Here is a 15,798-nt window from a genome sequence, read left to right on the forward strand (position 1 = left end):
TCGTTAAAGCAGCCCTAAAATAGGTAACATGATGTTTCCCATTGTTACAACTGAGGAAACTGAGAAAATGGATCATAATAAAGCGGTAACTAAGCCAAGCCCTCTCTCGTCTTTGTCTTTTGATTTTAACCTCATATGTTTTCTCCTAGACACAAATGCCTATGAACTAGGGAGGCATCATTGTCAGGAAAAGCACTAGCTTCTCAACCTTAATCCCAGTGACTGTACTAATTTGTCTTCTGACTTTGCAAGGATAATTTAGAAACATTCAGAAATTTGTAGTGAAAAATTGAAGAAAACCATATAAATGAGGGTACTCTGGAACTGTAGTTACACTCATAAGTTATGATTACCTGCGTGTGGGGGGGACCCACTAAGAAACTAAGTTAAAGGAATTTGATGTGAACAGAAGAGTAGATGAAAATATCTCTGATGACTTTTCTTCACACGTTCTTACCTCTGTGTTCCTTTCCTGACACTCAAACACTCCTTTCATCACCCTGGAAAGAAGATTTTGTCAGGAATTCCATACATACAGATAGTGAGGAGATTGTACAATATAACCAGAGTGTGATTATTTAGGGTTATGTGTAATAAAAATGAAGTGTGAATTAACAATTGGAATTATCTTAAAGGTCAGTAATAGGAGAAAATAGAACATGGTCCAAAAAGTAGACTTTAGTCTCTGTGGAAATTTCCCCCCGTTTAAAATATAATTTTTAAATTACTTAAGATGAGAAAATAAATTTTAGTGATTTAGCTCTTCTTTCATAAAAGCACTTGTATTCTATTTAACTCTAGCCATTGAGAAAAGGTAGCTAAAACAGGCTTTTGAAAGGTAGCAGATTAAGTTGGGGGCAATTATATTTTTCATGTGGGTATTTCAGCACATATGTTTTGCATTAATTGCTGCAATAAATTCTGTTAACCTGGCAAAGAGCAAAAATAGCATATTGATGACATCAGGCTTCCAAAGCAGAAAGCAGCTTTTAGTATCTTGCTGTCTTCACTGTAACATTAAAAAAAAAAAACAAAAACAAAAACAAAAACTAATGTGTTGGTTAACTAAAGAGTTAGCCAATCTTTCAAGCTATTGGCATATTTTCCACGAACAAAAGTGAAGAATTAGCAACAAACTTTTTCCCCCTTACTTCCAGAGAATTCATGTCAATTACTCATTTTCCTGTCATTTGATTTTTTATATTCATATTTGTTACTCATTTTCCTATTATTTGACTTTTTTATATTTATATTTGGGTTTTCAGAACTCTCTCAAATCAAGGCAAATGTAAACTGACTTTAAAGGCTCCAAACTGAGCTGTCTTCCCTTTTAAGACAAACATCTTGACTGATTACATAGCAGGGCCTCAAAAGGGACTTAAGCAAATAGAGAATTGTGGGTTAATTTTATTACTGAGAAGTTTAGTTGGTCAATATCAAAACTGTTTCTTCTCGATTTTTAATACATTCATTTTGAGAAGGTTAATACAGGTTTTTTCAATTAATAGTTAAGAAAAATAGATGAATAAGATCTAAAGGTCCAGTAAGTGTAAACTGTCTCATGTAAGGCTGTAAAATTTTACTTTTTGCCTATGATAAAGTTGATTGATTTCCAATCAAGGGGAAATTGTAACATTTCCTATCTACCTCAGACTGACTAAGGGGAACACAGAGCAGCTTGTTAGCAGTTAACATGTATTTATTTCCTGATTTTCAAACCCAATTTAGCAATTAATAAAACTGTATAGCTTTTAAAGTGATATATTCTTTCATTGCATCTGATGGCAGTCTTCACACTGAGGGAAAGTCTGGGAAGCTAATTTGCAATGTCTTCCATGTGGATTATCTAACTAATCCTCTGGGTAAGCAAAACACCACTCACAGGAAAAGTCTATTTGCAGCACTGTGTGGTGTGTTATATCACCAACAGTATTGTCCTCTTACAAAACTGAGCTATTCCCAAACTGTAAGCAAAATTTTATGAATAAATATATACCTTTTGACCTCATTATGGCATAATTTTTTTTTTGAATTACAAACAGGTGATGTGAAAAAAACAAAAACAACCATCAATTTATTTATCACTATCTAATCTTGTTCATTTTCCCCAATTGTTCTCTAATCATCTATAATATTCAAAGGTGGCAAAAAGGCTACAGTTATATACAAACTGAGATTTCTTTCCCCCTCGAATAAGTCACAGCTGATCATGGTAGATTTTGCTTTTTTACAGAATAAAAGAACTGACAGCATCATAGAAAACTAGAACTAGAATTAAGTCAGATTGTTACTCTTTTATGAAATCTATAAACACCACCAAATCTAGTAACTGCCAAATATTGGAAATATTTTCAAAGATGCAGTATAAAAGGACATAGTATTTTTCTCTTGGTTTACTTTTACTATCTGGTTTACTATAGATAATTTAATACTCATTTACATTCGATAACTCAAAAAGATAAACTTAGAGATTTTATTATAGTGTTCTTGACACTTCTGATCTAAATTATGATTTGATTGTCCTTGTTCTCTGAAAAAGAAATTTCCATGTGTAATTATATGTATTTCATCTGGCTAAACTAGTTAATCTATGCTTAACAATGGTTTTTTTCTGTATTTTCAGATACAAGTGATTTTCTTTGACATTTGTACATTGCATAAGGAAAATTTTTCTTATCTTTAAAAGTGATGTTCCAAATCATACTAAATGTTTTAATATTCCCACAAGAAAAATAAAATGAGAGGAAAAAAACTAAAAAGATGTAAAATTAGTAATATTCCTTTAAATTTTTCTTTCCAAAGGTGATCCTTTGGAAATTAACTAAGCATGTTTTGTTTTATGTTTGGCCAGGTGTGTAGTAGGTTTACTACCCTAACCCTATTAGTGAAAACTTTGGAACTCTAAATGTAATGACAAAGGCACAACTTTAAGAATCATTAAAATGAGTCAAGAAAAGGGTTGATATATAACTAATTGCCTATTACATAATGACTCATCTTTCATATTATAATAATTTATTGTCTGTTTATTTACCAAACAGTGCTTATCTGAGGATTAGTTACCCACTGGAGTTTGAAAAAAAATATCTGCTAGGGAGTGGAATGCTCTGTGCTCTTGAAGATGTCAAATTCAATGGGATAAATGAATCTAAAATAAATACTTATATAAAAATTGTTATAACATAGATATGAAAATTATGAAAATATGATATGAATCTTTAGTGGAGGGTGCAATTTAAGTCCCAGAACAGAGTCTCTGAGAGACAGGGAGAATTTTTTTAAGGTAAAAGATAATAATAAATTCATAAAAACAAGGACTAGGAGATAAGAAGATTTGCTTAAGTTCATGTGGTGGGGATAATTTTAACCCAGATTTATTTTTAACTGCATGTAACTTTAAAAATAATTTAAATGAATATATAACAAAGACACACTTTTAAGCATGTCCAAAATAACTAAATATTCAGAAATAGTTCTTATTAAGCACATACCTAAGCTAACGTAAATTCTTTACATTACATGTGAGTGCATGTGAATATATTGGAAACACGTGACTGAATATCAAAATAGAACCATCTCCATATAAAAACTTCTGTAGGTGCTATTCCTATTATGACTACACTACCCAAAAATATCTCATTGGTCTTTATTTGCACTCTGCCATCTCTTTCATCAATAAATTAAAAGTTTTCTGACTATTCCAGTGCGGAGTTTGATGCTTTCCATTGACACCATGCTCCTAAGATGCAAAGGAAAAGACTAGTGTTTTGAAATAAACTGCTAAGAATGTGGTACCATATTTGATCCTTTGAGGACCATTATAAAAACCCAAAAACAAATCTTGAAGAGTTTGTTCATGTGTGTGTGCCTGTGTTTGTAGATGTCCATCAAATTTGTATTGTCATGATCAAAATAAATGATACACCTGAGATTTTAGACAATCCAGATATTCTGCAGAATATGATGAAGTCAGAGCTTTATTCTGATTTTAGTTTTCCAGAAATTTGTTTAATAAGGAAACCAATTTATTCTACAGTGGGGTTCTTTCAAAACAAATATGTGTGTATGTATGTGCACATGTGTGTTTGGGGATGCCAAAATGTCCAGAGGATGTTTTTAAACTTAAACTTACTTTTGTTTCACCACTACATTCTTTGTTTCCTATGCTAGAATTTTGAATCTTTATATCCAATGGACTTCTAGGAACAATGTTTATTTCTAAAGGAAATACTACATTAGAGTTATTCTGTAGGCCAGTTTTCTTCTTCTATTCTATTTTCACAGCCAACAGTCAAACTCTGGCTGAACAGATAGCCTGTGCTATCTGGATGTCGATATTCTACATTTTATGATAATATGATTTTTTAAATACCAAGATAGACTGATTTTATGGGGTGAAGGCAAAATGCATATGCTGTAGTTTAAACTGCTATTTCCCTTAATGACTATTTGTATTTCATAATTGAGTAATATGTTTTCATTTTTCACTTTTTAATCTTTCAAAAAGGTCTCTCTGAATTGGATGTAAACAAGTCATTCTATTACTTCTGGAACACTTTAAAAAGCAAAACTGTGAAAAATAAAATGCTGTTTACATAATAATGTCCTGGTTTTAGAAACTTACATTTTGGGAGACACATTTTACTTGTCTGAATGATTCATAATATCAGTTAACAATGGAGAGAAACAAAGAGCTGTTATTTAAGTCAGGCTGTTAGTGCACTAAAAATTCACTGGCAGTAGAGCATCACAACTCATTTATGTGAAAGGATTATTTTGTTATAAGAACACATTTTCTACTGATATCTTGATACCTGTTTGTTCCATAATAGTTTTGATATCAGTATGACCTTTATATTTCTCTGATTAAAAGAGAAAGAAAGAAAATTTTAACGCTTGATAAACAGCATAGGATTGACATTTACTAAAGTGTCCAAGTTTCTAGCGGAATTTTGTTCTATGTTATTTCCTGAATCACTCTAGTTATAAAAATACAGACTCATCTTATTGTGAGACTCTGTTTTGATTCCAAGGAGTTCCCCCTACTGTTGGCAAAGATTGAGATGAGACAGCTAATTGCAATTTCTTCTATAAGATCTTTATAGAAATAAATCCAAAATTATTGCCCAGGAGAAAAAGCTAATGAGAAAGAATAACTTAAGTGCAGAAATCTTCTTATATCACATAAATAGGCTGTTAAAATACCACCTGACCAAAGGTTTTTCATAGCAATGTTTAACATGGCAGCATTTAAAAAATTACTACATCGGCCTGGCACGGTGGGTGACACCTGTAATCCCAGCACTTTGGGAGGCCGAGGCCGGCGGTTCACGAGGTCAGGAGATCAAGACCATCCTGACTAACGCGGTGAAACCCCGTCTCTACACAAAAACAAAATTAGCCAGGCGTGGTAGCAGGTGCCTGTAGTCCCAGCTACTCGGGAGGCTGAGGCAGGAGAATGGCGTGAACCTGTTAGGCGGAGCTGGCAGTGGGAGGAGATCGTGCCACTGCACTCCAGCCTGGGCGACAGAGCGAGACTCCGTCTCAAAAAACTAAATAAATAAATAAATAAAATAAATTATTACATCATAATTTTAGCTGTTCATTTGATAAAAATTGTATAAATTAACATTTCTGTGATATAAAATGCTGCTAAATTTAACACAGTTTACAGGAACTTTTATCTGCACACAATTGACGCATAATAGTTGACTTCGTTTATAGTACAACATTTTTATAATTTTTTATCTGTGAAATAAAATATTAATTAGAGCTATTAAAGTATTTTGGCTGGGCACGGTGGCTCACGCCTGTAATCTCAGCACTTTGGGAGGCCAAGGCGTGCGGATCATGAGGTCAAGAGATCGAGACAATCCTGGCCAACATAGTGAAACCCCGTCTCTACTAAAAGTACAAAAATTAGCTGGGTGTGGTGGCACACGCCTGTAGTCCCAGTTACTCAGGAGGCCGAGGCAGGAGAATTGCTTGAATCCAGGAGGCAGAGGTTGCAGTGAGCCAAGTTTGTGCCACTGCACTCCAGCCTGGCGACACAGGGAGACCCCGTCTCAAAAAAAAAAAAAAAAAAAAAATTGTGCTTGGGTAGAAAGAAAATAAATACAAACAGGAAGTCCACAGGAACAATTAAATTAAGAATATACAAGCATGGTAGATAAAAGTTATGTTGCAATACATAAGTACATCAAAAATCTATCTTCTCTAAACTTCTCAATATCATACCCTGCTGCTTACAGTAAAACAGAAAAGCTGAGCTTTGGTGAATTCCTATCAGAAAATATAGGTCGATTTCTTAATTCTGTATTATGTTTGACCGGAGAACTACACAGAGAATGATAACACTGAGTACAAAGTTTATTTCTTTCTGTATCATTTTCTTCAATTTGTGACGTTTAAATATACTTAGAAGCAGATTGAAGAGCTCTGTGTAGTCCTGTAACCTAGAGCAAAGTTATTCTGCTTATTATAACAGAAAGTGGTGAAAATCATAAAGATAAGTATTTGTGAAATGAGGCTGAGACAATTACAGTGATGGTGTGCATAGAAAGAAACTGTCATTACTCTTTAGTGAAAACAAGATGTAATCAAAGGATGGGCTTATTTTTGTTGTAGTGGTTTTATAGTTATTTGTACTTGGCTATAAAAGTCCCTTATAACTGAAGGTTTTACAAGAGAACATGTGCATTATTATATGAGTTTGAAATTCTTTAGCCATTAAATCCTACTGTTAACCTTGAAATGATTAAAAATTATTTATAACTCAGTTTCATAAAATGCAACTATAGCCTTACCACAAAGCCTATGGGTGTATTATTAAGTAATTGGAAAGATCTGCTTCAGTAAAAAACTGTGGCATTTAATTTTAAAAACCTTTTAGAACTCTCTGCATGTTTGTGGCACTTAAAAATCTTTCAAGGTGTGAATATTAGTTTCACTCTCAGCCTTTCTAAGTGGACAAGTAGCCACTATGAATCAGAATTTAGAAATGTCCTTTAAAAATCTTTATGTGTTAATAATTCTCTAAAAATCAAAACTCCAGAAACTGGTACATTTTTAATCCGCCCTCACTAACTGGGAACATTTGTTTCAAGCCCTTCTTTTAGTAACTGAGAATTTGAAATAAAAAATCTTAGTTTGTTCCTTTTACTAAGAAGAAAAGACTATGTAAATTATTTGAATAGGCAATTATTTGTGACACTACCAATACTAATGAGCAATTTTACTAGGAGTGGACTTTTGATTGAGTCTCTCCATTGTGATAGAGGATAGGAAAGGAAGAGAGAGGATGACTCTGGGAATCTTAATCCCACAATCCAAAAGAGGGGGAAACGTAACAGTAGAAATCAGTGGCAGAAATGACATCTAGGTTTCCTCCTTTCCATAAGTACTTATTACCAATTTGAGCCAATTTGCTCTATACTTTGCTCCTTTTTTTGTTTGTTTGCTTTGCTTTGTTTGTTTTTGAGATGGAGTTTCGCTCTGTTTCCCAGGCTGCATTGCTGTGGCGCAATCTCGGCTCACTGCAACCTGCGACTCCGGGTTCAAGCGATTCTCCTGCCTCAGCCTCCCAAGTAGCTGAGATTACAGGCGTGTGCCGCCACGCCAGCTAATTTTTGTATTTTTAGTAGAGATGAGTTTTCGCCATGTTGGCCAGGCTGGTCTTGAACTCCTGACCTCTGGTGATCCACTTGCCTTGGCCTCCCAAAGTGCTGGGATTACAGGCATGAGCCACCGCGCCCGCCACTATACTTTGTTTTTACTCCTTTACTCCATTCTACACCTTCTTATTTACGTCAGAAACCACCATTCCTTCTTTCCAGACCTCAGTAACTTAGTGCCCATCTGAAAGTCAAATCAACAGTCCAAGTAAGGATTGCCTTCCCCTTCTTATGAATATAAGCCCCTTCTAGTCATACATCTCTATTTAAAAGCAATTAGAGGCAGTAAAACATGTGAAAGAAAAACCTAGAACCATATCCATCTATACTTAAGATGGTGTTTTCCAAATTCATTTTTGCCCAGAAAAACTCCAGTTATTTATTTACCAACTTAAATAGAATCATGACATTTAAAAACATTTCCAATTTAAATCACTTTCATTAAAAAAGTTTATATATTCCACATAGTTTTTTGAATATAAAATATTCTAAAATTAACAAAATAATGTGTTTTCTGTTACACACTAAAAATATTTGGCAATCACATCATTAGAATATGAAATCTGGGAAGGGGTAACTTACAGCTTTGATAAATAACTGGCATGAGACAGCCATTAAAGAATGAAGTCATGCATATGTTCCTATCTAGCCTTAAGAAAGTTTTCTTTTTGTCAGATTTTATCATTGCGAACTCGTATTGTCCAGCAATTGAAATAAACTATCCAACTACTAGTGCAATTAAAACTCAGTCCACAGTAGTATATGTGTACGTCACAACTCATTAGCCTATCCTGTCTGTCCTAGCATTTGAAAGGAAATGATCAGGTCTAGATATGTTTAGAGAGGGGACAGCATTATAGTAACCAAAATTCTTGCCTGTATCAGTGTGAGATTTAAGATATGTATTGCAATGTTACATTGAGTCAATGTATGCAGAGAAATCGCTCACAGATTTACTTTGAAATTCCATTCATTGTCTTTTCTTACCTCAATTACGTTGTATACTCAAACAGTTCTACGATGGATCACAGGAGATTTGAGGTTTGTATCCTGGGAGTCCCAATTAAGTAACGAATCACTTTAAAGTATTTAGAATTCTTAGACGGTGTTATTTTTATTTGGGTACAAACAAAAGGCACTTTATAAATCCAAAGTATGTGCTTTTAAAGTGTGTTTTGAAGTTAACTATTCTACTCTACTAGATCATGTATTTAGGTCATGTAATTGAATTATAAATATAATTCAGAAGCCACAATGGAACTGTTGTTAAATAATATTAATGTATTAAATTTACAAGAAGGAAGTCTGTACAGCATGTTATAAACTCATGGTGGTTTTAAAGATATTTATGGTATTTGAACATTACAGCAACATTGCAAGATACTCAGGGTAGATATAATTGATAGACAATAGAATCAGAGTCAGAAGTAATGCTGCTAATTGTGTTTTTGTCATTTATGCTAAATGGAGTGCACTAAAAATTTAATTTCTGAGTAAATGCAACAAATTTAATTAATCTTCCATACTTACTTTAATTGACTGTGTGGTCTAATCTATTTTGGTTTATTTGTTCTACTTTGAGTAGAAACCAAATGCTGATGTGATTAGTCCAGTTCTTTTCCATTGTTCTTATTATCAGAAGAAACTTAAGGATATGGTCATTCATTAGTTGACAACCTACATTCCAATAAGTAATTTACTAAATGGAGTCTATGTAATAACCGTATCTTCTTCTTCTCACTCTGGTTACTAATACTGAGATTAAACTAGTGATTGATCTTAGCATGTGGAGTAACATATAATTATCATTTAGTAATGTGCAATTACTACCTGAACACAATGATACATTAAGCCATTTAAACCCCTAAGGACATTGCAAATATAATCTAGTAATTTATGTATACTGGCAAGATGATTTCTACTATGCAAATCCCATATAAAGCTCAGAGAAATTAACTGATTGGTATCACACAACTAACAATTGAACTAGGTATATCTTTTATCAGAATAAATGTTGGTAATATCCTTTAATTTAAAGGTGAGGAAGTATTTTCATATTTTCAAAAATTTTCTAACACTGATCTGAAATATAATCTATAACATTGATTAATTGGTTGAGGGTATTTAATTATTTTTCAGAGATAATTGCAATATAATTAAGCATACTGTTAATTTCCAAACTGATATCCTGGGAAATAATTCAATTATGGAAATTATACTATGTAATCCATGCAGCGGCTATCTATCTTCTGTTTTAATTTAAATACAATTACTTCTAATTAGGATTAATTTATTGGGAAAAAATTCTTTAATCATTAAGGAATTATAATATAAAAGGTAAAGTTTATGTTTGTCTTTCACTAGCAAAACGTAAAGAATCTAACTTTGAGAATTGTATTTATTTTAAATTGTAGTGATCAAGAGCCTTACTTTTACCCATTTAATTTATTTATCAACTAACCAGATAATCAAAATTTTAGTACTGCTTGAAAATTTAGAAACCTAATGTCTATCAAATATGTGATTTATTTTTCTTAACATTTCATAAGATTAATATTTCCTTCACAAAAAAAAAGTTGAGATGATTTTTTAAAGTCTATCAAATACACAATTTATTTTTCTTAACATTTTATAAGATTAATGTTTGCTTTGCAAAAAAAAATACTTGAGATGATTTTTAAAAGGATGGTGCTTTTCATGTATCAGGAAACACTTTATAAACAACATGAGAACATGTTGTGCGGTGTATGTATTTACATTATGTTTTGGTTTGTGTATATATGTAACCCCTGAAAATGATTCCCTTCTATTGTATTTATTGATTTTCATGGTCTGGTTCATGTTAATAATGCATGCTTAGTTTATGTAACCTTCCTTCACATCCTCCATTAGTCAATCATGGGATTGTTTTCTAATTTAGGAGAAAGATGAGGTAAAACCACAGTTTCCATTATTTAATAGGTCAGATAGACAATTAAAGTGAACCTTTTGTTATTGATTGTATTTGAAATGCTGTTGTATATTTTATTTTCTAACCTATTACAAATGAATATTCAGTATGGAAAATAAACAGTGCTCCATCTTCTTTTAATAATATATTAAAAATGCCACCATATGCATGCTATATTTTACTTTTTGTGTACAAATATCGATTAAAAGTCATTAGAACTAGCACAAAGTTCTGAGTAAAACCACTAAAGCCTTCGAGTAAAAATAATTACTTTAAATAAGTAAAGCTTTACACAGGTATTATTATAAAACATAGTTTTACTTTGATTTCTCCTCAAATTGGTAGTTAAGCTTTTTGTGTGTTACATATAAGTAAATAATGAATACATTTTTAAAAAATACACATTGAGGAATAATATGTTGAGTATTAGCCAGGGATGATATGAAGGTGTCATATTAGATATAAATAAACAGATAAATTGATTCATTCTGGCAACATATTTAAGAAATGAATTAATTGTGGAATCATATGTAAATTTATCAAATTTAATATTTTTGAAGTTATTTTGATATGCTAGCATTAATGTTGTTTTCTATTATGCATTTTTATTGTTTCCTCTTTAAACCCATAATTATTATGTCAGAAATTGTCAGTATATTGAACATTTAACTTATCCTTGTAAACAAATGCAAACAGTTTAAAAGGACACAGAAACTTTTGATCTCTTAACTTTCCCTGTGTATTTTTTGTAATTTCCTTCTTTTTATACTAATTATAGACTTATAATGAGAAGGAAGAGTTATGTTTTTTGAGCAACATCAACAACAGACAATGTGAACTCAACAGAAGCAAATAGAAATAATTCACTGTTATTAACTGTGTGTATTATGTTTTATTTTAGTCAATCTACTGGATTCAAAAACAATTCAAGGGGAGCTGGGCTGGATCTCTTATCCATCGCATGGGGTGAGTTCAATAAACTATCACAAGGAAACATTTTCTCCATTACCTGTCTTAGGGAGCAGATGAATTTATTGTATTCTCTAAAGAGAACTCTTGTACTTCTGGTGACAAATTATACTTATAGGAGTATTCAATATATGGAGTAGCACAGCTTGACATTTGTGTCCAATGGAGCTACTGAGAATTTTGAAGATTTTTTTTCTCCTTAATTTATCAGTTGCTTGAATGGACTGATTAAATAGTTTAATTATTATTGGCATCATGTCAGTGATCTAAGAGTGACTTTTTTTGATGTGATCAGAATAGGTGAATTAATTAGACTGTCTAAATTTCAGGTAATGTAGAAAGTGTGTATTTGGAGATGGTAATCTCCAAAGTCATAGCCTTAAAATCAACCTTGGTAACTACTCTTCCAAGTAGTTAGAATTTATTGGTCAACAGTGTAAACCTATGTTGTCTTAATTTACTTGTTTAAAATGTCTACAATTTGCCTAGATCAGCTTAAAAATGGGAATATTACTTAGAAAAAATCTGCTGCTGCCTTTAAGTTTTAAACTTTTTACATAGCTTTGGTATTTTATCAATCCAGATACAAATTACAGAGTGTGTAGCATTTTGGTGTTCTGAATGACTATAATGAGGCTTTTCTGGGAGAACATTTTTCTTTTATTTTTTCTGAAAAATGAGGGGGGTTTTATTTACATTTCTCAAACTCTTTTCCCTACACAATTGTGTAATAAATTCCTGAGCATACCTTTTTGTTTCTAAGTATAGTTTGTGAAATATGTGAAGTACTATTTTGAAATATTTGTCATAGGAACAAATTTATGTATTCCTGTCCTTCTATGATAGTCATCTTTTCAAGAGATTGTAATTACTTCCACTTCGTGTTGGCGTTCAGTCTTTAGATTTTTGTGCCTAAATATACACATTTTTATGATAGCACCAGCTTCTTCACCAGCGGATGTTTTCCATCAGAGATACTTCATCTATCTGTCATCTTTGTATCTGCTTCTCTTCCTGACACACCTTGACTTTGACAATATGCCAAAACCTAAAATCAAGCCTTCATTAGTTACTTTAGAGGAGAGAGTATGAAGTAAGCCAGAATTTGGTTTTCCCAGAGGTGTAAAAGGAATCAAATGATTGGGATAAAAGCACAGCCTAGGTTGTCATAAAGAGTGAATTGAAACTCAAGATTGAGCTGGAAAACTCATTTGAAACTAGTCATCTAAAAGTCAAACCTCACCTTAATTTGATTTTAGAAATTAAATTTTTCATTACTCCTTCAGATAATATACCAGAGAACCTGCTGCTTCAGGATATAAGAAAAGCAAAAGCTATGGTAACATTTAGTAACTATATATTAGTATATGGTATACTATATACCATATATAGACATACTATATACTATATATACTATATACTAAATAATATAGTATATATATTACTATATTAGTATCTATAACTAATAGATATGTATATGTTTATTTTTTAAAACAAGAAATCATCTTATATTTCACAGCAACAGTCTGGCTTATGTTTTCCTTTAAAGAAGGTATAATGGTAACACATTATTTATATTGGGAATTGGGGGAAATGAATTCCCCCAATGTTATTCTCATAGATAACGTGATGGGATAGAGTTGGCACTTCTACTTCCAGAGCTATGTGGGAGGTAGACAGTGGGGTATTCTTAGCACCTTGCTGGGTAAAGTGTGGCACAGGGACAAACCAGCAACATCAACATGTGGGAGATTATTAGAAATGCAGACTACCAGACCCTGCTCCAGACATTGTGAATCAGAATGTGTATCTCAATAGGTGACTCTTTAGCACATTGAATTTGAGAAACACACCTCTGGATAAATTACCTCTTCACATTTCCCATCTCTGGCCCAATTTACTGTCTCTTTGTTGCCCAGATATCTCTTATAGCTTCCACAGTCAAAAGTTTTCAGTTTCTTCTTTGGTTTACTGTTGTCTCAGAGATCCCCACTCGGACCCATTAGCTCCTCTTCATTGCTGTCCTCTGTTGATCTTGCAACTGTGATTTTCCTATTTCTGATGCATAAAATAGCCTAAAACAGTTGGTCATTCTCTTCAAGCTTATCATTATTATTTGCAGGGAGAAAAGAGACACTCCCCAATAGTTCATGAAACTTACGATACCTGAGAACTCCAAAGCTAAAAAAAAGAATAAAATCAAATGATGTGAATTATTGTTCTGTGGTGATATATAGTGTATATTTCCTTTAAATTTCCCACATATTATGTTAACCATAATATATATAAGGAAATATATAGTGCAGATTTAGAAAACATTAGATTTTTTTTTTTTTGAGAAACTGACCAAATTACTGGGTGAAAATAATGTATGGTAAGTTTAGGTTTTGGATTTAATAGCCTGGCATATACAAATATTTGTGCCTCTAGATTCAATTAATTTTTGTTATTGCTCTCATTTTTAATATGACAAGGATAGATTAGTTTTGTGGTTGTATTGTTTTTAAAGGAAATAGATACTTATAACAATTGTGATATCCTTGCTGAAACGTTTTTCATTAAAAAAAGACAAGTAATAGCTGGAAATAACTTTGAGTTTGTTATTTTTCAAATTAATTAACTCTAATAACTGGCAGTACATCTGACTGGAGGATAACTAAAATATGACTGTAAATTTAAGAGGAAAAAATCATAATAACAATAATATACCATATTAAATCACTGCAAATTCTCACTCTTGATTTAGGGTAGTGGTTCTTAACAGGTTTAGCGAGTAAGGGAAGAGGGAATTTTTATTTTGCCTCGGTGGGATATTTGGCAATGTTTGAAGACTTTTGTAACAACTGGGGAAAGCAGGCACTTTTACATTTAGTAGGGGAGACCAGAGGTGCTGCTAAATATCTTCCAATGAACATGGCAGCCCCTAAAAAGAAGAATGACCTGGTCTAAAATGACAGTGGCTAAATTGAGAAACTCTTACTTAGGGGATTAATAATAGCATTCCATCAGGAACTGTCCATAACTAAGGAGATTTGGGAGACTGCCAACTCCCTCTCTAACTTCCAATCATATTCTCATCAGAAGCTCTAAATTCCAAATCTGTTGAAATATAAATTTAAAAAAAAAATAAGTGATTCATTTCAAACTTGAATCTTTCATGGAATGCTTGTATCATCTGAGCTATAAAAAATTAACATATTTGGAGAAAAATGGCGAAGAGTAGTTCATTCCTACATATAATTTCTCTTCTATTTCTATTCTTCCTTTTCCTCCAAAGACGTATTCATACATGAAACTTTACAATTCACCTAGGTAATTTTCTTGGGAGTAGTATTTCTATCTCCAATTTTTTTTTTTTTTTTTTTTTTTTTTTTTTTTTTTTTGAGATGGAGTCTCGCTCTGTCACCCAGGCTGGAGCGCTGTGGCACGATCTCGGCTCACTGCAAGCTCTGCCTCCCGGGTTCACGCCATTCTCCTGCCTCAGCCTCCTGAGTAGTTGGGACTACAGGCGCCCGCCACAACGCCCGGCTAATTTTTTGTGTTTTTTAGTAGAGACGGGGTTTCACCGTGTTAGCCAGGATGGACTCCATCTCCTGACCTCGTGATCCGCCCGCCTTGGCCTCCCAAAGTGCTGGGATTACAGGCGTGAGACACCGCGCCCGGTCCCTATCTCCATTTTTAAATGGTGCTTCATATCTTAGAGAAAACCTTGTAGGGAAATATGATACTACATATATTATTAGGCCTTGGACTAATTCTCCAAATAAATATCTGGGAGTAAATTTAATGAAACTTTAATTTTCTCTAAATGAAGGTCATGAAAATAATACTCAAATTTGTAAACTGAAATTATTTGTGGAGGTCGTGAATAGCAATTCATTATTCAATGAAAGAGTTTTATTTGACACTCATATAATCTGGCATTATATTTGGTGCCTTTAGCAAAGCAGACTGAAGCAGTTACCTTCTCTGGCCCTATAAACTATGAATGATATGATATTTCAATCCAGGGCTTAATTTTATTCAGAAATTTGGGTAAATAATTCAATAGTTCTAATATTAATATTTGATTTTGAGAACAATCAACACATAACAAAGCCTCTATATATTGTTAGGTTATTTTTTTTTCTAAAAACAGCCTTTTGCTTACACATGACTTAAATTGATTGTACTTAAATTGATTGATTGATTGACTGATTGATAGTG

General features: G+C 32.7%; 1 protein-coding gene across 7 annotated transcripts in view; it reads left to right on the plus strand.

Annotated features, from left to right (window-relative positions):
• EPHA3 (EPH receptor A3) overlaps positions 1–15,798 on the plus strand; it is a 369,016-nt gene that overhangs the window by 8,198 nt on the left and 345,020 nt on the right. For all 7 annotated transcript variants that reach the window (XM_516601.7, XM_009445906.4, XM_009445905.5 and 4 more), the window contains exon 2: positions 11,525–11,589. In XM_516601.7, coding sequence (XP_516601.4) covers positions 11,525–11,589 — 65 coding nt within the window. The remainder of the gene's footprint in view (positions 1–11,524; positions 11,590–15,798) is intronic.

The sequence above is a fragment of the Pan troglodytes genome, chromosome 2 (assembly GCF_028858775.2).
Source record: "Pan troglodytes isolate AG18354 chromosome 2, NHGRI_mPanTro3-v2.0_pri, whole genome shotgun sequence".
In the NCBI taxonomy this organism is placed as follows: Eukaryota; Metazoa; Chordata; class Mammalia; order Primates; family Hominidae; genus Pan; species Pan troglodytes.